Source organism: Pogona vitticeps, chromosome 1 (genome assembly GCF_051106095.1).
Source record: "Pogona vitticeps strain Pit_001003342236 chromosome 1, PviZW2.1, whole genome shotgun sequence".
In the NCBI taxonomy this organism is placed as follows: Eukaryota; Metazoa; Chordata; class Lepidosauria; order Squamata; family Agamidae; genus Pogona; species Pogona vitticeps.
In genome coordinates this window covers 82,993,435-83,017,210 of record NC_135783.1, presented here as the reverse complement: position 1 = coordinate 83,017,210, position 23,776 = coordinate 82,993,435, and the positions used below count along the sequence as shown (strand labels likewise).

At 44.7% G+C, this 23,776-nt stretch overlaps 1 protein-coding gene across 16 annotated transcripts in view; it reads left to right on the top strand.

Annotated features, from left to right (window-relative positions):
* The window catches only part of EYA4 (EYA transcriptional coactivator and phosphatase 4), a 184,887-nt gene that overhangs the window by 149,170 nt on the left and 11,941 nt on the right, over window positions 1–23,776 (top strand). For all 16 annotated transcript variants that reach the window (XM_020779802.3, XM_072996482.2, XM_078383339.1 and 13 more), the window contains 3 exons: window positions 2,112–2,170; window positions 2,267–2,427; window positions 17,498–17,612. In XM_020779802.3, the coding sequence (XP_020635461.3) occupies window positions 2,112–2,170; window positions 2,267–2,427; window positions 17,498–17,612 (335 nt within the window). The remainder of the gene's footprint in view (window positions 1–2,111; window positions 2,171–2,266; window positions 2,428–17,497; window positions 17,613–23,776) is intronic.

The following is a 23,776-nucleotide window of genomic DNA, read 5'->3' as shown; positions in this document are numbered from 1 at the left end:
CAGCCATTGTGCACCTCTTCCAGTGACCATTCATAAAACTAAAATCAATAGATTCAAGATACATAGGTAAAGTATGACAGATCTTTTTCACCATGAATAAGGAAACAGGTTTTCTAGAAATAGATAAATAATAAATATGGTTTTCCAGTCTGGGTTCAGGCCACGTCATGGCATGGAGACGGCATTGGAGATTGACAAGGGCAAAATGTCCTTGTTGTTCCTCCTTGACCTATCCACGGCCTTTGATACTGTCAACCATGGTATCTTCCTGGGGAAGCTCTCTGGGATGGGGATTGGAGGTTTGAATTTGGCCTGGCTCAGGTCCTTCCTGGAGGACCATCCTCAGAGAGTGCAGCTTGGGGAAATGCTTTCTGCTCTGTGGACTCTCAGTTGTGGAGTCGCACAGGGTTCAGTCATCTCCACAATGCTATTTAATATCTATATGAGGCTACTGGGGGAGATCATCAGGAGCTTTTTGTCATATTGTCATCATCAATATGTGGATGACACCCAGCTCTATCTCTCTTTCCACCCTTCTCAACAGAGAAGGACCAGATCCCTTGAGCTGTGCTGGGGTGGATGAGGGATAACAGACTGAGGCTAAACCCGGACAAGACAGAAATCCTGCGGGTGGGGGCTCCTAGTGTAGGGGTTGTGCAGTGACTTTGGAGAAAAATGTCCAGATGGGTCAGAGCAGGGAAATTTGTACATTTTCATATTAGCTGCGGCATGGTTCAGGAAGCCCCTGATGTTCTCTATTGTGTCTGCTTTAATTAGATAAGTCTAATCTTCAGCATTGTTTTCTAGCTTCTAATACAACAATGCCCAGGTAACAAAGGGGAAATCCATTGAAGATGGTAGCTGGTCAAGTAGTATAGTGTGTAGTTCCCTGAGGAAGGGAGAAAATGAATCTGATAGGACCACTGCCTGCACACTCAAAATCTACTACATTCCCGAAACTTACAGCATTGCATAGTGCCTCCCTTCCCAGGCCATAGCCCTTTGTTTCCTCATTTGCAGTCCGTCCCCTGGAAGCATTCGAATATGTGCACAAGCCGAAGAACAGATTGATTCAGGCCACTTCAAAACCAGCCTAGGATGGATCAAACTCAATCTCTATCAAGTATTCAGATACAAGTTGGATAAAATACTATTTGTATGATCCTGATTTGAGCTTTCTCTGAACCAGCCTGTGTGTGTTTGAAGTGTTGATGTGCCTAAACTCAACAAGATAGTAATTGATCCATGACAAATGAACTCTCCTAACTTCACCCACCCCAGACTCACTTATCCCATCCAGCACCAAAAGAAACTGCCAGAACCAGTACAGTGTATATGTGTAGTTGAATCTTTGGGGAGGAAATGATTGGAGTCAGAAACATCCTCTTCATGGCTACCAGGAAATTTGATGCATTCCCAATAGGATGCTTCAGCAGAAGGGTTGAAGTGATTCAGAATAACTAGCCTGGAGACCTCCTAAAACATAAATCTACCCTGACTTAGTTGACTAATGTAGATCTATAAGATTTTATTGCAAGTTGTCTGTTTGGTTGATCTGTGTTCAGTTTTGTTTCTGGAAGACACAATCACTTTTATAAAATGGTTAATGTAACAGGGCTTCAGAAGCAATTGCTATTTAGAAATAGTTTTAAGAGGTTATTAGTTGTATCATGTATATAATATACATTGTTGTGAACTATTCTTGTAGTACAGTTTTTCTTTTATTGATTTGGCTCTGCAGTACAAAGCAGCTGTTAATAATTGTGTTATATTTGTAGTGTATAAACAGTATATGTAAATACACATATACTTACCTAACTAGTGGCGAGCAGAAAACACTGATCTGCTAAAAACATTAAAGGTTTTTTGCTTTATGGAATTGATTTAAAATGTTGGCTACCTCATACATTCAGGATTACAGCAGTGTGAAATCTGTTGAAATTCAAAGAATGAGGACCTGACTTAATGAAACTTTCAACATGCAAATTCTGCCATCTTCTGGCAGTAAAAGTGCTTATAGAGCTGTTAAATGCCTTGAAATATTACCACACCATGTAGATTTGACAACAAGGTTTATCAGTACCTGCTTTTTTTCTATACACTTTCAACAGGAATGTGATCAAGTACACATAGATGATGTTTCTTCAGATGACAATGGACAAGACCTAAGGTATACCATGCCTAAAAAAAATTATAATAAAATTAAATGAATATATTTTTGTAGGAAGAACAAGTATTCACTTCTGCATATTTTGGGTGTTTGCAGTACCTACAGTTTTGCAACTGATGGCTTCCATGCAGCTGCAAGTAGTGCAAACCTTTGTCTGCCAACAGGTGTAAGAGGAGGAGTTGACTGGATGAGGAAGCTGGCATTCCGCTACAGAAGAGTAAAAGAATTGTATAATACCTACAAGAACAATGTAGGAGGTAAATCTTATATTATTGTAAAAATATCAATCACATCTTTACTCTAGGTTCTTCTGAAGAAAAATATGACACTCGCACAAGTAATTGTTTGCAAATTCTAAAGTACTAATTGCTTTGATATTTGTTCAAGAAAAATCAATAAATGGACAAATCTACTGTAATTCATGAAATGTATGTACTGAAATGGAGATTTGAACGACATACTTTGAACTGTTAAGTACAACAGTCCTTCCTGCACTGTACTGTACAATATTATGCTTCAAATACAGGTTGAAAACTTTCCTCCTTCCCCTATGTAAAAATAAACCAACCAACAAAAACGTTCTCTGCCCATGAAGACAGGATATTTTCGTGTAGAATGTAAAGTAGAACTACTAGCTTTATTTTCTGGTCTGCTAGTTTCTGTGTACAAAAAAGAGGTTCATGCTTATTTTGGGGAGCATTAGGTTATTCCTTATCTGCAGCCAAAAGGGGGTATAATCAAAATGTGGCTTATTTCTAAATGAGGGGTGTGTGTGTGCGTGTGCGTGCGTGTGCGTGTGCGTGCGTGCGTGCGTGTGTGCGTGTGTGCGTGTGTGTGTGTGTGTGTGTGTGTTCTGTTTGAAATTAAGAGTAGTGGTCAGTACTACCATGAATGACATGAAGCTATTGAAAATATAGAACTCTGAAGAATGCACATAGTTTATTATCTAATGTTCTAAATTGTGTCACATAAATATAGTACTCATTTTATCATAAGCAATTAATTTATTCCGAAAGAAACAGTATCCCTTAGAAGTTATTGTCCTCCAAAAGTTCCAATATTTCTATTTTGGGCAAAAGTGTTCTCTGTAAAAGTAGAGTGGGAGTGGGCTTTCCCGTCCTTTGTATCTGTTGTTTCACAATAGTAAAAACTATTTAAATAATATAGCATGTCAAATTTGCTTTGACCCTGGGTTTTAAGTATCCCCTTGTTTTTTTTCAGTGAAATTTCTTAAGAGTTCCTAATACTGGGGTTTTCCCCACTTAACAGTACAGTCCCTCTTTTATGTCAAAGTTCTTTAATCTTGAGCGTTCTTCCACTTTTTTCAGTTAAATATAGCTAGATGGATTCATGGTGCCCCGCCATTTTGGCTGAAGCAGGGCCTGTAGATTTGAATGTTTTATCCCTTCATCCCACCGTTTTCTTCAATAAATATCAGTCTTGAGATTGTTTTGTTGGAAAATATTACTGGTTGAACATACTTCTTGCTGCAATCACATTGACAACCCTCATGTCTGAATTTCACTTAAAAAGGAAACTTAAGATGATCCAAAAGGGCTCTCTCATGGAATGTCTTGTTTTGTTCTTACTAGAATGTGGATTTTTTTTTAAAAAAAGTAGATTGTTTTATAATAAATTATAAAGGTACCTCCATTGGTACCTTATTGCTATTTGTATTTGTGTGCATAATTTACAGTTTTTCTCCTTCTGATTCCTCTCCTACTAAAGGCTAGACACCATCATAGAAATCTTAATTTTGAATGGGGCTGTTCTAAACAGTGATGTAGTGTTACATCCAAGCCAGCTCTAATAATTGCTTCTCTTTCTTGCACTTCTTTTTCTTGTTCCATGACTAAAGTATTCTAGCTTTTTGCATTTTGTATTTTTTATGATTTCTTGTTCTTTATTCTTTTGCTTTGCTTTCATTAATTTCCATTAGTATTTCTTCATTGGTTAACCACTTGAGCCAAGAAATTCTTACCATCTTGCAAAAAGTTAACATTTCAGATTCTTCTGTCTTAGAGCCAGTGCTAAAGTCCTTGATTCTATGCCATAAAGTAGAACAAAGAGTACACAGAACCATACCAGGTCTAACATAGAAATATTTATTTCAAATAAATATTTAACTTTTTGTTTAATTTTAATCTTAAAGAACGTCCTCCAAGCCAACTCTCTTCTGACCTTTATCATTTTCCTATTGTTTGATCAACCAAATCCCAAAGTAGTTAAACACACTCCATATTTTAATTTCTGAACTTTCTTTTTACTGATTACTATGAACTTAGTTTTCTTAACATTTATTTTAGACTGTATTCATTGCTATTTACTCTGTTGAATTTCTTAGCAGCCTTTGTAGACCATCTAAATCATCAGCTAGTAATGGTTGATGCATAGTAATGGTTTAATGCTTATTAAATGTTAGTGTTCATTGACAATTATACTGTCGTTTGAACCATCTTTTCAAAAATGTTCTTACACCTTCTTGCTATACCACTCTTCATATTTTTATGCGCTGTATCATCTGATCATAAACTTTTTGAAGCTTTTTGTTACCAGGTGCTAGTTATACGAATCTCTTTTATCAAGATTTTTGTTTAGCAAGAATTGCATCAGGCCACTTGGTTGGACTTGGTAAACAACTTCTTTACAGTCTGCAAAGCAAGTAGACATATCCATATTCTTCTCATAGAATCTCTCCCCTAGAATGTATAGTATGGTTTTTTGCTGGTTCATTCTCTGAATCCAAAGTGTGTGTTTACTGCCCCTTGGCATTTTACAAATTCTGCCATGTACTAGTACTAAAATGGCTTTAAGGATATCTATACAGTGGGCCCTCGACTTACAAACGGCCCTAGTTGCGAACTTTCGGGTTACGAACCCAAAAGGTAGGGAGAAAGGGTGGGAAATTCAAATTTACTGCCCTTCCTCCCTGCCTTTGGAGCTTTCAAAAAGCTTCCTCCGACATTGCAGGAAGCCTTCTGAAACCTCAGAAGCCAAAAAGGTAGAAAGAAAGGGCAGGAAGTTCGAATTTCCTGCCCTTACTCCCTGCCTTTTTGGCTTCGGAAGCAAGCCGGGCGGCCGGGGAGAAATCGGCTCCCTCCTTTCACCCGATGCTGAGTCCCCTTCGCAGCCCGGCACAAAGAGGACTCAGCATCGGGTGAAAGGAGGGAGCCGATTTCTCCCCGGCCGCCCGGCTTGCTTTTCCAAGCGAGAAGCAAGCCAGGTGGCCAGACAGAAATTGGCTCCCTCCTTTCTCTTCCGGCTGCCCCGAGGAGAGCTGGGGCGGGCTTCCCTCTTAGCTGCTTCACCAGACGGCTCCATCCAGAGCTTTGCCCGCCTTCCACAGCACACGGGAGAGCCAGCCCTGCCCAGAGTCTTCGCCTCCCTGCGTGGAGGAATCTCCTGCCCGCACCTCCGGCACTCCTCTTCCTCAGCTCTTCCCTCCAGCTCTGCCACGGTGCCTCGGCTCCCCTCCTTGCCCTTTCCTTCCTCAGGATTTCCCTCCCTCACCTCTGCTGCCAGCATTGTTGGCTGTGGAGTTTCCGCTTCCAAGGAAGTGATGCCACTGCGTCCCGAGATGCAAGAGCAGGAGGGCGGCCCCAAGAAGGCACCAAGGGGACACCTCGCTGACTCCGCAGGCTTGCCCTCGCTCTGAAACAAAAACGCTCCCTTTGTCCTCTGGAGTTGCGGCATTGCCGCAACATCGGGAGGCTGAACCTGGCCAGGGCACTCTGGTCGCTCGCTGGCCTTGCCCTCCACCATGGCTGAGGCCCTGCCGCTGCCACCTCGGCTGCAGCCAGGGGGAGTGAGTGCCATCGGAGGAGGCTTTGGACTGGCAAGGTAGGGTGCTGCTTTTTAAAAACTCTTCTGGGTGGCTTTTACAAGGTGGCTTTTGGGGTGGGGGGTTATGTTTCTGCTCTTTTTCTTTTCTGGTGATTTTTTTTTTTTTTTTTTTTTGCAGTCCCAGTGTGGGACTTGCTCTGATGTTTATTTTGGGGTTTTGTTTTGTTTTGTTTTGCACCCCAGCACCTTCCGGTCTAGCTCTGTTACTGTATTTGGTTGTTTTTTTAAAACCCCAGTGCCTTCCGACCTGGCATGCTGTGTTCTTTTTATTTTGGGGGGTACAGATTAATAGATTTTCAGTGCATTCCTATGGAAAATTTGGGTTCTATTTACGAACATTTCGATTTACAAACCTCCTTCCAGAATGGATTAAGTTCGTAAATCAAGGGCCCACGGTAGTTCATTTTAGTGTTAAGCATTTTTTATTTTTGGATATGTAATATAGTTTTATTGTTGTTATGTGCTGTCAGGTCAGAACTGACTTCTAGCAACCCTAATAGGGTTTTTAAGGTAAGTGAGGTATTCAGTGAGTGGGTTTACAATTCTGCCCTCCAGTGAGTTTCTATGACAGAGCCGGGAAATCGAGTCCAGGTCTCCTGAGTGTTACATACAGCACTGATGTTACCTGTCTGTCATGGGTTTGGAGGGAAAGTTCCATCCTATGGGGAGTGGAAGGCGGGACATCAGGAGGAGGGGCTGTACTGTATATATATGTGAAGCCTGTGTGGTAAAGTTAGAAGACGCTGGGATGTGAAGAAGCAGCAGCTGGGAAGAAGAAGCTGGTGTGGGAGTCTGTGTGTCAGACAGGGTACTACTGTGTGTCAGAGTACCAACCTGATAGGTTCAGGTGTCTGTTGGTTAGCCAGAACTGATAGGTTCAGGGTCTGTGCTTCAAGTTAAGGGTTCTGTGTGAACCAAACTGTGTGTATGTATGAGTGAAACTAAGCCACGTTACTATATCTTATTCACATAATCATTTTATTTTCCCTGTGTGTTGTTTTAAATAAACCTTATTCTTTATTTGTTTAAAAATCCATCCCTGGTCTGTGTGACTTCTTATAGGGAATGGTTGGTGGCAGCTTAGTGTAACTGTGGCATATCCCAGTAGGTCTGGGTTTGTCACATTGATTGGTGTCCAGCGTGTGGGATACGACTGGTCCAGTTGTCCAGTGGTCCAGCAAAGCCTTGGCAAGTGTGCCCAGAGCAAGGGGGGTCTAGTCAGGGACAATCTGAGAGCACGTAGGTAATCTTCTAGGTGTACCTCACGGGGGGGTGCACTAGTAGAAGAACGTGTAACCTCAGATTGGGGGCTAGATTAGGGAGCTCTGAGGCAGCCTGTTTTGGCGGGAAAAAGCTGAGGCAAAACTGTGAAATAGCAGTGAGTTAGCTTGTCTGCTGAGAGGCCCAGCAGAGGGGGGTAGACTCTAGCTCGCAACTGTTGCAAGTAGTGCTGAAGGACAGCAGCAGTCTATAGGGAAAGCTGGGTCTGAGGCAAAAAGAAAAAAAAAGTGGTCGTTTTATTTTGAGGCTTGACTTTTTAAAGCAGCCTGTTCTGGGGGGGGAGTATGCCCTTGACTCGAAGCCAAATGGCAGAAATGGGTGAAGTGAAAGACCCCCAGGTTGACCAAGGTTCTGAGGAGGAATTTGGCTCAGTGCAGGGTGACAGCACGGGAGAACAGAACCCAGAGCTCAGAAAATTGCTCATAGCCCAACAGCATGAACTGAGGGTGAGGGAAATGGAGGAAAGATTAGAGAGAGAGAGAATGGAAAAGGAAGAAAGATTAGAGAGGCAGAGAATGGAATTGGAATTGCAGAGAGAGAAAATGGCGTTTGAGCTAAGGAAATTGGAACTGATGAATCAGAACAATAATAACAATAGGGATTCTGAGGGAGGCCAATTGTCTAAAGCTGACCTGAAGAAATTCCCTGTGTACCACAAGGGGGATTGTCCTGAGGTGTTCTTTTCCTTAGTGGAAAGAGTGTTTGTGGACTTCTCAGTGAGGGAAACTGAGAAGATGACCATCATGCGATCTTTAATCAGTGGTAGCCTGGCTGAAGTCTATGCCGAGATGCCTGAGGAACTGATGAAAGATTTTGCAGAGTTTAAAAAACTGGTGTTTGCAAGACATGGGATAAATGCGGAACAGCTGAGGCAAAGATTCAGATCCCTCACAAAGAAACCAGAGCAGACTTTTACCCAAGTGGGGGCCCAATTGGTGAGGCTGCTAGAGAAATGGCTATCTCAGGAGGGGACAGAGACCTACCAGCAGCTTAAAGACTTGATAGCCCTGGAACAGTTCTATTCAGTCCTGCATGGGGAACTGAAATTCCAGGTGAGGGAAAGGAAACCAAAATCTGTGGCAGAAGCAGCCGAGATCGCAGATTTTATTTCCCAAATAAGAAAGCCCTTGGGTGAGGGGAAATCTGTAGGTAAACCCAAAGAAACCTACAGCAAGTACTCTCAGGGACCAGGGAAAAGCCAGCAAGGGGGAGGGGCCCATGGTGAAGGGAAGCCCTCAGACATGAAACCAAGACCTCAGATTTTGGAGGGAAAACCAAAACAAGATGAGAGAGAATCAAAATACACCAGAAAATGTTATTTCTGTCAGGGAAAGGGCCATCTAATCTCAGAGTGTGAGAAATTAAAGCAGCTAAAAGGAATTGTGCCTCAGGATTCGAGTGGGACCAAGCCAAAAGCTGTGTTCTGTGTCCAGAAAGAGCAAGGCTCATTGTCACTGAGGGAGCCTGTTGCCATGGCTACTCAATCTGGAACAGCTACCTCTGCTGATCAGGCTGAGGAAAATGGTCCTCTTGTAGAGGTCAGGCGCTGCCTACTGGTGAGAACAGATTCCCAGTTGTTTGAGACAGCAGGGGTGGACGTAGGAATACTTGACCGTCAGTATCGGGGGCTGCGGGACACTTGTTCCCAGGTGACCCTGTGCCATCCAGATATTATTCCTAGGGAATATGTGATCCCAAATGAGAGCATGAAGGTGGCAGGGATTGAGGGGCAGGTGATCTCTCTGCCAGTAGCGGAGGTGCCTGTCAACTTTCAAGGCTGGAGGGGAGTTTGGCGGCTAGCAATTTCATCGACTCTGCCAGCAGCCGTGCTCGTGGGAAATGACCTGGCTGAACATGTGAAACGGGTGCTAGTGATTACACGTTCACAAGCCACCACGGGGACAGTTCAGGGGGGTAATGATGAGCCAGAGACGGAAGCAGAGGGGAGTTCAGAAGCTGTGGTGGAAACCTTAACCACAGACAGCAGATTTGGACAAGAGCAAAAGGCAGACGCCACTCTCCAAAAGTGTTTTGAACAGGTGACAGACGCCCAGCTAACACCTGAAACCCTAGTGAGATTTCGAGAGAAAAAGGGAATTTTATATAGAGAGACCCTGAGGAATATCTCAAAAGGGGGAGATGGGATCAGAAGTCAGCTGGTGGTACCTGAAAAGTATCGCCCCATGATCTTACAAAGGGGGCACTCTGACATGTTTGCTGCACACTTAGGGGTGAACAAAACACAGCAGAGAATCACACAGAATTTTTACTGGCCTGACATAGGGAAGCAGATCAGGGAGTTCTGTAAACAATGTGATGTGTGTCAAAGGCAGGGGAATAGCCGTGACAGGACCAAAGCAAAGTTGTGCCCTTTGCCTGTGATTGACACTCCGTTCAAATGCATAGGGGTGGATATTGTGGGACCTTTGCCCAAGGCCACAAAGAGGGGGAACAGGTTCATTCTCACCATTGTGGACCATGCCACGAGGTACCCTGAAGCCATACCCTTGACTAACATTGAAACTAACACAGTGGCAGATGCCTTGGTGGGGTATATGTCCAGGATGGGATTTGCCTCAGAAATAATCACAGATTTGGGCGCATCGTTCACATCAAAGCTCATGAAACGCTTATGGCAAATCTGTGGAATTAAGCACAAGGAAACCACTGCCTATCATCCTGAAAGTAATGGGTTAACTGAGAAGTTCAATGGGACTCTAATGCGCATGATTAGGGCTTACTTGGCAGAGAATCCAAACAATTGGGACCAGAAGCTGCAATCCCTTTTGTTTGCTTATCGATCAGTGCCACAAGCCAGTACCAGGTTCAGTCCATTTGAACTTTTATTTGGGAGAAGGGTGAAAGGGCCCCTTGATTTGATCAAACAAAATTGGGAGCAGATCACCCAGGGTGACCCACAAGACGTTGTGACATACATAGACACCTTGATGAATGACCTAAAGAGAAACCTAGAGCTAGCAGCAGAGACCCTGCAAGCTCAAAAGGTCAGAAAGAAAGCTTGGGATGACCAGGAAGCCAGGGAGAGGCACTTTGACCCAGGGGAGGGAGTGCTTTGGCCTAGGTCCTGTAAAGAGAACAAACTGCAGCTGGGTAGCCCAGAAATAAAATACTTGGGTCACATGGTAGGGGGAGGAGTGATAAAACCCCTGGAGGCCAAAATAGAAGCTGTTCGTGATTGGCCCAGACCCAACACCAAGAAAAAAGTCAAATCATTTCTTGGGTTGGTGGGCTACTACAGAAAGTTCATCCCGAGGTTTAGCGAGATTGCGGCTCCGCTGACCGATCTGACGAGGAAGAAGGCTGATGACCGCATCCCGTGGACCAGCGACTGTGAGGAGGCGTTCCAGAGGTTGAAGGAGGCGCTCGTCCAGTATCCAGTGCTGCGTGCTCCAGACTTCGACCGGGAGTTCATCATCTACACCGATGCGTCTAACAGCGGGGTAGGAGCAGTTCTGTGCCAGGAGGATGAGAATGGTGACCAGCATCCAGTGTCCTACCTGAGTAGGAAACTTCAAAAAGGTGAGAGACATTTGGCAACCGTGGAGAAGGAGTGTTTGGCCATAGTCTACGCGATCCAGAAGGCCAAGCCTTACATCTGGGGAAGACATTTTACTCTGTGCACTGACCATTCACCACTGCAATGGTTAAAGACAATGAAAACCCACAATAGCAAACTTATGAGGTGGGCTTTAAACCTACAGGACTATGACTTTGAAGTGAAAGTGGTCAGAGGGTCAGTGAACTGTGTTGCTGACGCCTTGTCAAGAAGACCTGAAGATTGAAGACGGCGAAAGAAACATGGACTATGTATATATATTGATGACAAAAAGTTAAATGTACCTGTTTTTTGAATTTGGTTTGTATGAATAAAGGTAAATTGATGTAATGTATATGGTAAATGTTTAAATGCCTAATTGATATGGTTAACTTAGAATGTAAGTATAAGTAAGTATGATATTGTATGTATAACTGTTGTTGTGTGTTTTATCCAGGTTGTTTTTTGGGAAAAAGCACCTTAGCTTTCCCCCTACAAAACAACTTATAAAGAGGGGAGGTGTTACATACAGCACTGATGTTACCTGTCTGTCATGGGTTTGGAGGGAAAGTTCCATCCTATGGGGAGTGGAAGGCGGGACATCAGGAGGAGGGGCTGTACTGTATATATATGTGAAGCCTGTGTGGTAAAGTTAGAAGACGCTGGGATGTGAAGAAGCAGCAGCTGGGAAGAAGAAGCTGGTGTGGGAGTCTGTGTGTCAGACAGGGTACTACTGTGTGTCAGAGTACCAACCTGATAGGTTCAGGTGTCTGTTGGTTAGCCAGAACTGATAGGTTCAGGGTCTGTGCTTCAAGTTAAGGGTTCTGTGTGAACCAAACTGTGTGTATGTATGAGTGAAACTAAGCCACGTTACTATATCTTATTCACATAATCATTTTATTTTCCCTGTGTGTTGTTTTAAATAAACCTTATTCTTTATTTGTTTAAAAATCCATCCCTGGTCTGTGTGACTTCTTATAGGGAATGGTTGGTGGCAGCTTAGTGTAACTGTGGCATATCCCAGTAAGTCTGGGTTTGTCACACTGAGGTCTACTCCACTTTTCTATCCACTACATTACACTGAGTATAGTTTAGTTTTAACCAGGTTTAAGGCAGAAATATGTCTGCTCTCACATGGTACACATTCTTCTTTGTGGCCTCTGTGAATGCACACTAATGGGTTAAGTCTGTGCATGTGCAGAGGCCTCGGAATATTCTGGAGCTAAAAAACCACTAGGACTGCCCCACCTGGGAGCCCACGTGGCCCACTCATCCAGGCGGTTACCTCAGTTCTGTTTTTCCGCTGCAGCGGTAGGTCTCTCTTCTTCTGGAGCTCTATCGTGCGGGAGTTGGAATCTTCGGATCGAATCCATTTATTTGTGCTGATTGTCTACTGTTCGTATTTTTCTTTTTTTTTCTCTGTGTTAAAAAAAAACGCAAGAAGAATTGTTTAGTAGAATTAGTCTCCCCCCCTTCTCCCTTTCCCACGTTTTAGGGCCCCTAAGGTTTCCTTTAAGAGTTGTGTCTCCTGTGGTAATAAGATACCAACATCAGACAGTCACAGGTTTGTCTGTTTTGTCTAGGTGAAACCCATCTGCCCCAATCCTGTGCCCATTGCAGGAGTTTTACCTAGCAGGCTTTGAAGCTGAGGGAGCTGCGTTTGAGCGCCTCTTTGTGGGAGAACTTTCTTAAGCCTCCAGACATGGACACTCCTTCATTGCCTAGATCCACTGTGTCCCCCATGGCGACTCCTATCCAGTCTCCCAAGCCTGAGATTTCTAAATCTAAGTCCCGCTCTCACTCCGCATCATCCGCTAGACTAAAATCAAAGACTGCCTCCTCTAAACCTAAGAAGGCTACCTCCTCACCCGTACAACAGTTAACACCACAGCGGCTGTCTCTCCTCTTTCCGACCCACCTCAAACCAATCAGGGGCTCTTCCCCCGTGGTTCATGGAAAGCCTTGCCCTGGCTCCCATTGCTGACACCATGCCTGAGGTACCGTCCCAAAAGTCCTCTGTACCGATGAACCCAGGATCGCCACCTCCTATACATTCAGCAACGGGCTCAGAATTACCATGCCTGCTGGACCTTGTAATGGTCAAGAAAAAGGACAAGACACGGCACGTTGTGCTGGCTTCTGGAGATTCCCAGCCTTTGAAGCATTCAAGGCTGAAGATCTCCAAAAAATCTGGGGTTCGTAAACATTGAACCAAACACAAGAGGAGTCGGGAACCATATTAGGATTGGCCACCCATGCCATATCAACGAAAACAATACAGCCACTGGGGCAGGGAAATGGAGCAGTGGGATGACCCCAGTATGTTCTATGGGTTTGACCCCTCTAGCTCTTCTTCATTCTCATCGTCATCCTCTCATGATACCGACTCCTCGGATGACTGCTCTTCGTCTATCCCTGCTAGAGACTCTGGTGCCATGGGACGTAAGCAGATTCGACATCAACAAGATCCCTCGGTACCGACCAAATGTAAGAAGGATTCCCAGTCGGTACCGTCAACCATTAAGAAATCTAAGGCGGACGAGCACAAGAACATATGTACCAAGCCTAAAGATCATGATACGAGTGATGCCGATACGGATGCCACTGGTACCTAGCCTTATACTAAGCATAAGACAAAGACTTCCTTGGCTGCTCTGGTCGAACCCAGGAAGCCCACCAAACGCCATCAACACCAACTTTGAGGAGTTGGACTAATCGCACGGTACAGACGCTTCTGGCACCAAGCTCGGTCCCAAGCACAAAAAGAAGAGTTCTTCAGCTACTTCTGCCTTATCCGTGCAGCCTACCCACCACCACAAGGGTCATTTCCCCTCCAGCATGTCTCTATCTTCAGGACTGGACTCATATGAGTCAGACTCGTCGGACTCCTCACCTCAGGAGTCTCCACCCAACACTAACACCCCCGACTCAGATATTGGGGATACAAATCCCACTTCACCAGCGGCTGACTTCTAACCTGATCCAACGAATAGCCAAGGCATTAGACCTATTTTTTCAACAACCACCCCAGGTGGAGACAGATAAATTCTGTGAAGATACTGACGAGGATCACACCCCTTCTTTGCGAATCGCCTTCATCCCTTCCTTGTTACGTTTGCTTAAGCAAGTCTGGGACAAACCCTTCTCGGTACCCCAGACATCATGTCTTTATAAGACGCACAGTACTTAAATGGATTTGCTGGCTAAACACCCCCCTCCTAACTCAGTCGTGGTAGATGTGACACAGGCTAGATCTCGAACCAGTTCTAACACCACACCCAACAATAAGGAGGGTAGGAAAAGAGCATACTCCTTGGCATCATTCACCATTCAGGCTGCTAACTACATCGCCATAGAGTTCATGGACTTTCTTCCACCAAGAGTCATTTTCACACCTTACGCCGCCCTCAAAAGAGAAATAAAAGTCCTATTAGAAAAATCAGCCATATCACCTACCTCTCCAGACCCTGCCGATTCAGGTTCCTTCTCCAGACAGTTCTTGGTTCCAAAAAAGGACAAGTCCTTTCACCCTATTTTAGACCTAAGGGATCTAAATTTCTTCATTACTTACCTCCGTTTCCGTATGGTCACCTTAGAGCGCATTCTTCCGCTACTCCATCGCGGTGACTGGTTCTCAATAATCAACTTGAGTGACACATACTTTCATATTTCTATCAGATGTGACCACCGCAAATATCTTCGCTTCTCTCTTGGAAGCACTTGCTTCAAGTTCATCACCTTGCCATTCGGTCTTTCTACAGCTCCTTGGGTCTTCACAAAATATATGGCACCAATGGCAGCTTTCCTTCGCACGAGAGGGATCGCCATGTATCTGTACATAGATGATTGGCTTCTGGTGGCTCACTCAAAGCATCAAGCAGTGCGTCACACCAGCACTACACTGTCCTTACTAACACACCTAGGACTTCAAGTCAATGTTGTAAAGTCAATGTTGATTCCATCTCAAATGGCAAGCTACATAGGTGCCGTATTAGACACCAAAAAGGCAAGGGCATTTCTCCCGCAGGAACGTGCGGTCAAGATTCGGACCTTAATTCATCACTTCACGCCTCTAAACTATATAACAACTCATCAAACACAAAAGCTTATAGGTCTCATGGCGTCCACCACATCTGTAATCCAGCATGCCAGACTAAAGATGAGGTCTCTTCAGGCCTGATATCTTTTTCTCTTCGGTCCCCTTGTCGACCCACCCAGCATGCACCTCCAAGTCTCTCCCAAGTTAGCACAGCAACTCTCCTGGTGGGTCAATCCAGACAATCTCTTCATGGGTTGTACCTTTGCTTCACTCTTTCCTACCTCACAAATCACCACCGACACCAGTCTGGTAGGTTGGGGAGCTCATTGCAACCACCTTCAGGTCCATGCTCTGTGGTCGTCGAAAGAACGGAAACTCCACATCAACAACCTGGAACCCTTGGCAATCTTCAAAGCCTGCCGTGCCTTTCTTCCGATCATAACGGGAATGGCAGTACAAATAATTATGGACAATACAGCAACCATGTTCTACATAAACAAACAGGGGGGCCACACATTCTCCTCCTCTCCTATACCTGACAGTTCAGTTCTGGGAGTGGTGTCTGGATCACCATATCTTTCCATCAGCGATTCATATCTCCACACAAGACAATACCTGGGCAGACCATCTCAGCAGGACAACAGCCCAAATGCATGAATGGGTCCTCAATCAGGACGTTTTCCTCCACATTTGCAGGAAATGGGAATATCTGGACATAGATGCATTCGCCACATGGGACAACACCAAGTGTGTGGTTTATTTTTCCAGAGCAGGGATAGGAGTTGGTTTGAGGGGCGATGCTCTCATGGTTCCATGGGACAAACATCTCCTATACATGTTTCCCCCCATTCCTCTCATTCTAAGGACTATTGTCAAGATACATCACGACAATGTAGATGTCATTCTCGTTGCCCCTTGTTGGCCACGTCAGCTGTGTTCACAATGCTGACAACTATGTCTCTGGACTTGAAACTTCCATTGCTTCCACACCTTCTCACACAGCACAACGGGCCCACATATCACCCGGACATACTCTCTACACCTAACCGCTCGGAGAATAGTACCCTATATCATTCTTTCTCACTGTTGGAAGCCTTCAACAAAAAACTTACACAGGAGCAAGTGGCTTGCATTCAAAAAACTCACAATTTTATGTAACCTACCACTCTCACTGACTTCTATGGATGCCGTCTTAAGCTTCCTTTCTTACCTATTGGACAATCATCTGCTGCTGTCTACACTCAAGGTGTATTTGTTTGCCATAGTGGTGCACCAGCCACCTGACTCGGATACTGCTCTTCTCTTCTGCCAACCCACAGTTAAATGGTTTCTTTGCGGTGTGGCACACCTGAACCCTCCACGGGTACTGCCTACCTACAGTGGTCACTCCACACTGTCTTGAACCACTTGATACATCCTCCCTTTGAGCCGTTGGCCACAGTTTCTGAGCGTTTTCTCACAAAGTCTTGTTCCTAGTGGCAATTACTTCGGCCAGGAGAGCCTCAGAACTTGTGGCTTTGCGAGTTGACCCACCTTTTCTCCAATTTCATTCGGACAAAGTAACCCTTTATCGGGATGTCTCATTCCTTCCTAATGTTCTGGTTTTCACGTTCGCCAGCGTATTATCCTGCCTACCTTTTTTCTTCAACCGTCTCCTCCTGTTGAGAAGTCTTTACACCTGTTAAATGTTCTCCAGGCGTTATCTTATTACATTCAGAGGACTACTCCATTCCAGCAATCCAAATGTCTTTTTATTTTCCCTCACTTGCCTCACAGGGGACAGCAAATCTCCCCTCAGACTATGTCGAGGTGGCTCATCCAGACTATTTGCCTTGCCTATGAACTGGCCCACAAGCGCCTTCCGGGCTCCATAAAGGCTCACTCTACCAGAGCAGTGGCTACCTCCACGGTGTTTCTGAGAGGTGCTCCACTTCAAGACATCTGCAGGGCAGCCACCTGGTCCACGCCCTCTACATTCGCATCCCACTACTTGGTTGATGTCCGTTCCAAGGAGGATGCCCATTTTGAACATGCGGTCTTATCTTCTGTGTTGCCATGACATTCCTCCACCATATAAAGATAAGCTTGTTAATCACCCATTAGTATGCATTCACAGAGGCCACAATGGAGAAAGAGAGGTTATTTACCTGTAACTTTGGTTCTTCAAGTGGCCCTCTGTGAATTCACATTTCCCGCCTGTCCTCCCCTCTGTCTGTTACGTCTGTCTCTCTTTTTGAGCAGCAGCGGAAATTGGGAACTGAGGTAACCGCCTGGATGGACGGGCCACGTGGGCTCGGGGAGGGGGCGGCCCTAGCGTTTTTTTAGCTCCAGAATATTCTGAGGCCTCTGCATATGCGCAGACTTAACCCATTAGTGTGAATTCACAGAGGACCACTCAAAGAACCAAAGTTACAGGTAAGTAATCTCTCTTTCTTCTGTAAAACAGTTTAATGCACATTACTCATTATTTTACATTGACTGACAGGTTAATTTGATAAAAGGGCGTTGAGGAATAGATGGCCCAGATCCATATTTGACTGCAGCTTGTGACAATTCCTGGTAAAACTGAATGTAGTATTAAGAGTATCTGTTTTCATTTATGTATCAGGACTCCTTGGCCCTGCAAAAAGAGATGCATGGCTGCAGTTAAGAGCAGAGATTGAAGCTCTTACTGACTCCTGGCTGACAAATGCACTTAAATCGTTATCAATTATTAGTACAAGGTAAGTATCTGCTTAAAATATCAATGCCTATGTGTCAGAATAGCATTAAAAGAAAATCAGTGTGTCCAGTCATTCTAACATTTTAGCAGACTAATTAGGCATGTAGAAACCTGCCTTGTTAGTAGCTTGTTTTTGTTTACTTAAGTGTCTTTTTAGTGTTTCAAGCAGAGGTTCTAGTCCTGATTGGAGATCCAAGGGATTTAAACTGGGGCATTTTGCATGCAAGCATGTGCCTTTCCAATTAGCTATAACTAATTTGGGACCTTTGGGTAGAGTGGGCGGCATATAAATTAAATAAATAAATAAATTAAATAAATAAATAACCACCCTAGAGTTTCAAGTTTACTTACTACATTTAGAGCAACCTTAAGCATAAAACAGTTGTTATGTGACTGTATAGCTACAGCATGAAGTCCTATGGTTTTGGTCCTTCAGCTTTGGAATAGAATTCACACAAGCAGTTGGTGATCTGAGGGTGGAGGGAGCACCGGTCTCTATTGTGAGAGACAGATACTCCCTCCACCTTCAGATAACCTACTTGTATCAGGCTGGCCACTGATATGAACCTCCACAAAAATGATGGAACAATTAAGAAGGTCTGCCCCAGGTATTTGCTGGATCTGAATTATTTCATTAAGAGAAAAAAGTAATAAAATATTAGGGCTGACAGCTAGAGCATCATTTAAAGGCGTGTTGGGGTAAATCAGGCTGCATATCTATCTGAAAAGCACACTGCAGCAACAGGAAATCCATGCTGCCCTGGAGAACTGCCACTGTAATTACCACTCTTAATTGCCATCTTTTTCTATGATTCCTCAGTCATCCAAGCTTTCTTTTCCATAGGATTAAAGGAAAAATTGAAAAAGACTGTGCAAATAAAAATCTGCAGGGATAAGGAGAAGAAGGCAGCTTTCAGAAAAGATATCTATCTGAACACCTCCTATTTCCCACCGTGCACCCAAGCACTGGTGGGGACAGTCAGAAAATTATCTGTACGGCTGCCTTCTTCTTTTTTTTTTTTTTTTTTTTTTTTTTTTTTTTTTTTTTGTTAGCTCTCAGAGTGGCTTGCAGAATTGCATCACATAGAGAGCCAGAGCCTTAGAGGGGCAGGTATTACTGAAAGGAGAAGTATTGGAGTAGCTGCCTTTCTGGGCGCAGTCCAGGGGCTGCCTTTTTCCTCTGCCTCCTTTTTTTCTCCTTTAGTGCTGTGAGAAGTAGAGCCCCAGTTGGTCCCAACCCCATCATCTTTCTCTCTCTAATGTTATGGCAAAGGGAGGGCAGGAAGGTTTTACTGGCACCACTTCCTGTGAATATGAACGGTTTCTCCTACATGCCTCTAGAACTGCAAAATGTATTCTCTTCAGAGTTGTGATCAGTTTCCATTCTGCCTGATTTACAAATGGTGTGAAGACACATATTTTTAAAATTGGATTGTGATATTCTTAAAGTTGTAGTGGTTATGTTAACTATTTGAAGACTTAATTTATTTTAATGATTCTTTTAGACATTTTTTGGTTTTATTTTAGTGCAATGATTCTGTGGCTAAATTAGTTTTTATTATGTGTTATGAATATTGTAAGCAGCCTTGAGCACAACCGAGTAGTGGAAAGATGAGGTAGAATTGGGAATAAGAATAACAACAACTACTACAAAGCATTTATAGCCTGACAGTGAAAGCCAAATAGTATATAAACATAAAGAAAACAATTCCAGCAAACCTATATATCCGAACAGAAGGAGTTATTATGTATTTGTAACAAGTAAGGTTTTTAAAAGCAATTTTGAAAACACATTGCAGTTCAATGAAGCCTGAGTAGTGGCAGAAAGGAAAAAATGAAATCATTATGGTGATTTATTTTCCATAATCTGGCACAAAGGCACCTCTGTTTTTTTGTTCATAAAAATTAGCTGTTATCAGAATTGTACAGAAGGCCATTTAAGCTTTGATTGTGATGTTCTCCGTGGTCTCTTCTGAATGCACACTAATGGGTTAATCTGTGCCTGCGCAGAGATCTCCGGAATATTTTAGAGCTCAAACATGCATTCGCCAGGGGCCGCCCCCCCCCCAATAAACGTGATCTGCCCATCCTGGCGATTGCCTCAGTTCCTTTTTGCCGCCATTGAGGTCTCATCTCTTGATGAGCTCTCCGTTCGCACTTCTTGGTTCTTCCTCTAGAGAAATAAACAACACAGAAATATTAATTCCTTTGACAATAGACTGTAAATAGAAGATAGACTAAATATTTGGGACTTCTAAGACATTTCGATCCTTTGGCCCCTCTTCCCTCCCTTTTTGCTATTCCCCTCCTCCCCGTCCTTTATGGCATGGCCATTTAAGAGGTGCATTTCTTGCCCAAACAAACTGCCTCTTTCTGATGGCCATGATTCTTGTTTATTTTGTCTGGGGGAATCTCACCAGCCAGCTGCTTGTTCCTTTTGTAAAAATTTTACCAAACAAGCCATCAAGCTTCGTCAGCAATGACTTAAATCTTTTCTGTGGGAATGATCCCTACGTCCACCAGCTACCATGGACGAAACACAGACTTCACAGTCACCCCCGGCACCTTCTACTGTCAGCTCTCCATTACCGGCAACCACTAAAATCAAATTGAAATTGCCGAAATCGAGGTCTTCAGGATCGACGTCTCAGTCAACCCTGACACCGAAAGCCGTTTCTAACCCAGTCAGCTCCAAACCAAAAAAATCAAAGAAATCTTCCATTGATTCTCAGCCTCTTGTTCAACAGCCTGCAACTCAAGATCAACCCACTATACAACTGGATTCTGACCGTGACTCCATTCCACCTCCATCCGGTCAACCACCCTCTCCTCTGTTGGCCCAATCGCCTTCATGGGCAGATACCTCAGCTGAAGTAACTGTTCTTCCACATTCGGCCTGTTCGAGCACCAAGTCTTTGGGTTGCTCAGTGTCTGGGTGTGAGTCTGATTCAGCATCTATCCTTGCTGACCCAATACCCTCACGTAGGAGGAAGGTTAAGCTCCACCATATACAAGACACCAGCCGTTCTGATACTGGTCATGTACAGCCTCCAACTCATTCGGGACTGTCGGTATCGATGGGCTCTTGGCTCGACACCATCAGCCTAAAAAGATCACTGTCTACGAGCCTCCTGTCTATCACGAGCCCTCTCCCAAATGATATCAACATCCTTCATATTGATATTGGTAGCTCGATACCGAGCATTACATCCAACCCAAGCATCTTCAATACACATAATATTACCTGTCTGATTCTTCGGACTCTCCACTACCCCCTCAATACCATCCGAGGAAGTCTTACCATCACTCATCAGATGATGATATTCAAACTCAACATCCTCCGGTACCAAAAATACACAAGGCTCATAAACAATTCCATGTTCAGGCTACCTTGACTGAGCTACCCTCAGTACCAAAGAAACCAAGACCTTCAACTAAAGTTTCTTCTGAATTGGCCACACTCTCTCATGTTTGATTGTCACATTCCCAGGGGGTTTCAACAGGCAAAAGTCCAGTGAGCCAATCCAATATCAGAAGTCCAGCAGATGCAAAGCAGATACCAAAATGTCAAAACACAAACCATAGTCAGAAGTCAGAGTCCAAAGCCAAGGGTTCAGAGAACAAGGTCCAAGATAAGCAGGAGCGTGGATGCAAGCTAGAGTATTGACTTGTTGCTTTCACAAATTTCCAAGCCTCTGGGTGCAGATTTTATAGCAGCAGCAGTCATCTAAACACTTCATCCTGCTAAAACTCAGGGCTGGTCAACCTGATTTTCCTATGGGAAGCATTCATGTGAGCCTCTGACCTTTGTGTCATGAGTCCTTGCCGAAGCTTATCCCTCACTCTGGCTACTGGGGGAGGAGAATCTGGTGGTGATTCAGCTGTCTGCGATTCTGATTGCCCAGCATTTTCCTCAGCTGTCATTAACCCCTCAAATTCCAGATCTTCTTCGGCTGAACTCATGATATCTGATAGATAACGCCAAACCTTGTCATAAGTCAAATCAGTCTACTCAGCTGGTACCATCAAAGCAGAGTACCGTAGCTTGGAAATGCCACTCGCCATTGCCTCCACTACATCAGTTATACAACACGCAGGTTTAAAGATGCACTCATTACAAGCTTGGTACCTTTCCCTTTTCGACGCCCTCTCTGACCCGCTTACCAAACTCCTGCAAGTCACCCCCGAACTTGCAGATCAATTGATATGGTGGATTGTCCTGATCAACCTTTCCCTCGGCCAGATCCATTGCACACCTCCAACTGACAACCCAAATTACCACTGATGCCAGTTCTATCGGTTGGGGTGCACACTGCGGAGACCTACACATTCATGCCACTTGGTTCCTTACGAAAAAACTCTTCATATCAACAATCTGGAGTTGCTTGTGATCTTTATTTATTTTATTTATTCATTCTATTTATATCCTGCCTATCTGGTTATTGCGAGCACTCTAGGCAGCTTACAACACAAAATACGAGAATAAATATATATAAAAAGAATTATTACACTAAATAGGCAATTCTTCAAGATGGAGAACAAATGAAAAATGAACCAGAAGAGAAAAAGAAGGGGAGAGAATCAGAAATTAACTGGAGGGAAGGCCTGCCTAAACATCCATGTTTTTAATTGGTTTTTGAAAATACCCAGCAAGGGAGCCGCGTGAATCTCTGGAGGCAGATTGTTCCAGAGGCGAGGAGCCACCGCCGAGAAGGCCCAGTTTCATGTTTTTTCTATCCGGGCCTCCCTCGGTGTCAGGCTCCTGAGCCTCACTTCCTGACTCGCTTGAGTGACACAGGTAGAGCTTGGTGGGAGTAGGCATTCCACCAAGTATCAAGGCCCTAAACCGTTTAGGGCTTTATACGCAAGCATCAAGACTTTGACGTCAACACAGAACCGAATGGGCAGCCAATGCAGCGTGGCCAAAATAAGAGAAATATGGTGGTATTTTCTTTCTCCACTAAGGAGTCTGGCCGCCACATTCTGCACCACTTGGAGTCTCCGCCTCAATTTCAAAGATAGCCCCACGTAGAGCGCATTACAGTGGTCTAATCTCGAGATTACGAGTGCCTGAACCAAGGTAGTGAGCGCATGAACCAATGTATCGAGATAGGGTCACAGATGGGCTATCCGCCAAAGATGGAAAAAGGGGGTATGGACCACCAACGCCACCTGAGTCTCCATGGTGAGTGCTGGCTCCAGATGGATCCCCAGGCTGCGAACCCCACTCTTTGCGGCAAGGGTCACCCCCCCCCACGAGACAGAGTCACCCAAGCCGCCGATAGTGGGGGCACCTACCCTCAGAACCTCCATCTTGTCTGGGTTCAGCCTCAGCCCATTTTCCTGCATCCATTGCAGTACAGCCCCCAGGCAGCGCTGAAGGGACAGAACAGCATCTCCTGCAGTTGGTGGAAAGGAGATGTAGAGCTGAGTGTCATCAGCATACTGATGACACGATGCCCCACACCCCCTGATGACCCCACCCAGCGGCCTCATATAGATATTAAACAGCATTGGGGAGATAACTGACCCCTGTGGAACCCCACAGTTGAGACTCCACGGGGCTGAGACACTCTCCCCAAGCTGTACTCTCTGGGGACGGTCCCCCAAGAAGGAACGGAGCCAGGCAAGCATCAGGTCACCAATTCCCAACTCGAAGAGCCTCCCCAGGAGGATACCGTGGTTGACGGTATCAAAGGCTGCCGAGATGTCGAGGAGGACCAGCAGAGATATTTTACCCCTGTCAGCCTCCCTCAACAGGTCATCATACAGGGCGACCAATGCCGTTTCTGTACCATGGCGCGGCCTGAAGCCCGACTGAAATGGATCCAGGACATCTGTTTCATCCAAAAGAGCCTGAAGCTGGTCAGCCACCACCCTCTCCACCACTTTGCTGATGAAAGAAACATTGGCGACGAGCCTATAATTGCCAATTTTCTCCGCCGTCAAGTTAGGTTTCTTTCTTATGGGCCTAATGGGTGTCTCCTTGAGGGGAGACACTCATTAATTATTGCTGTGGCCCGTTCTGTTGTTATAGGCCTGGCTGCTTTGATTAGCCAGGCCAGGCAAGGGTCAAGGGAGGAGGAGGTGGCACGACAGTGATCAAGTGCTTTGTACACAGTATCCGGCGTCACGGGCTGAAAGCGATCAAGGATCACCGGGCAA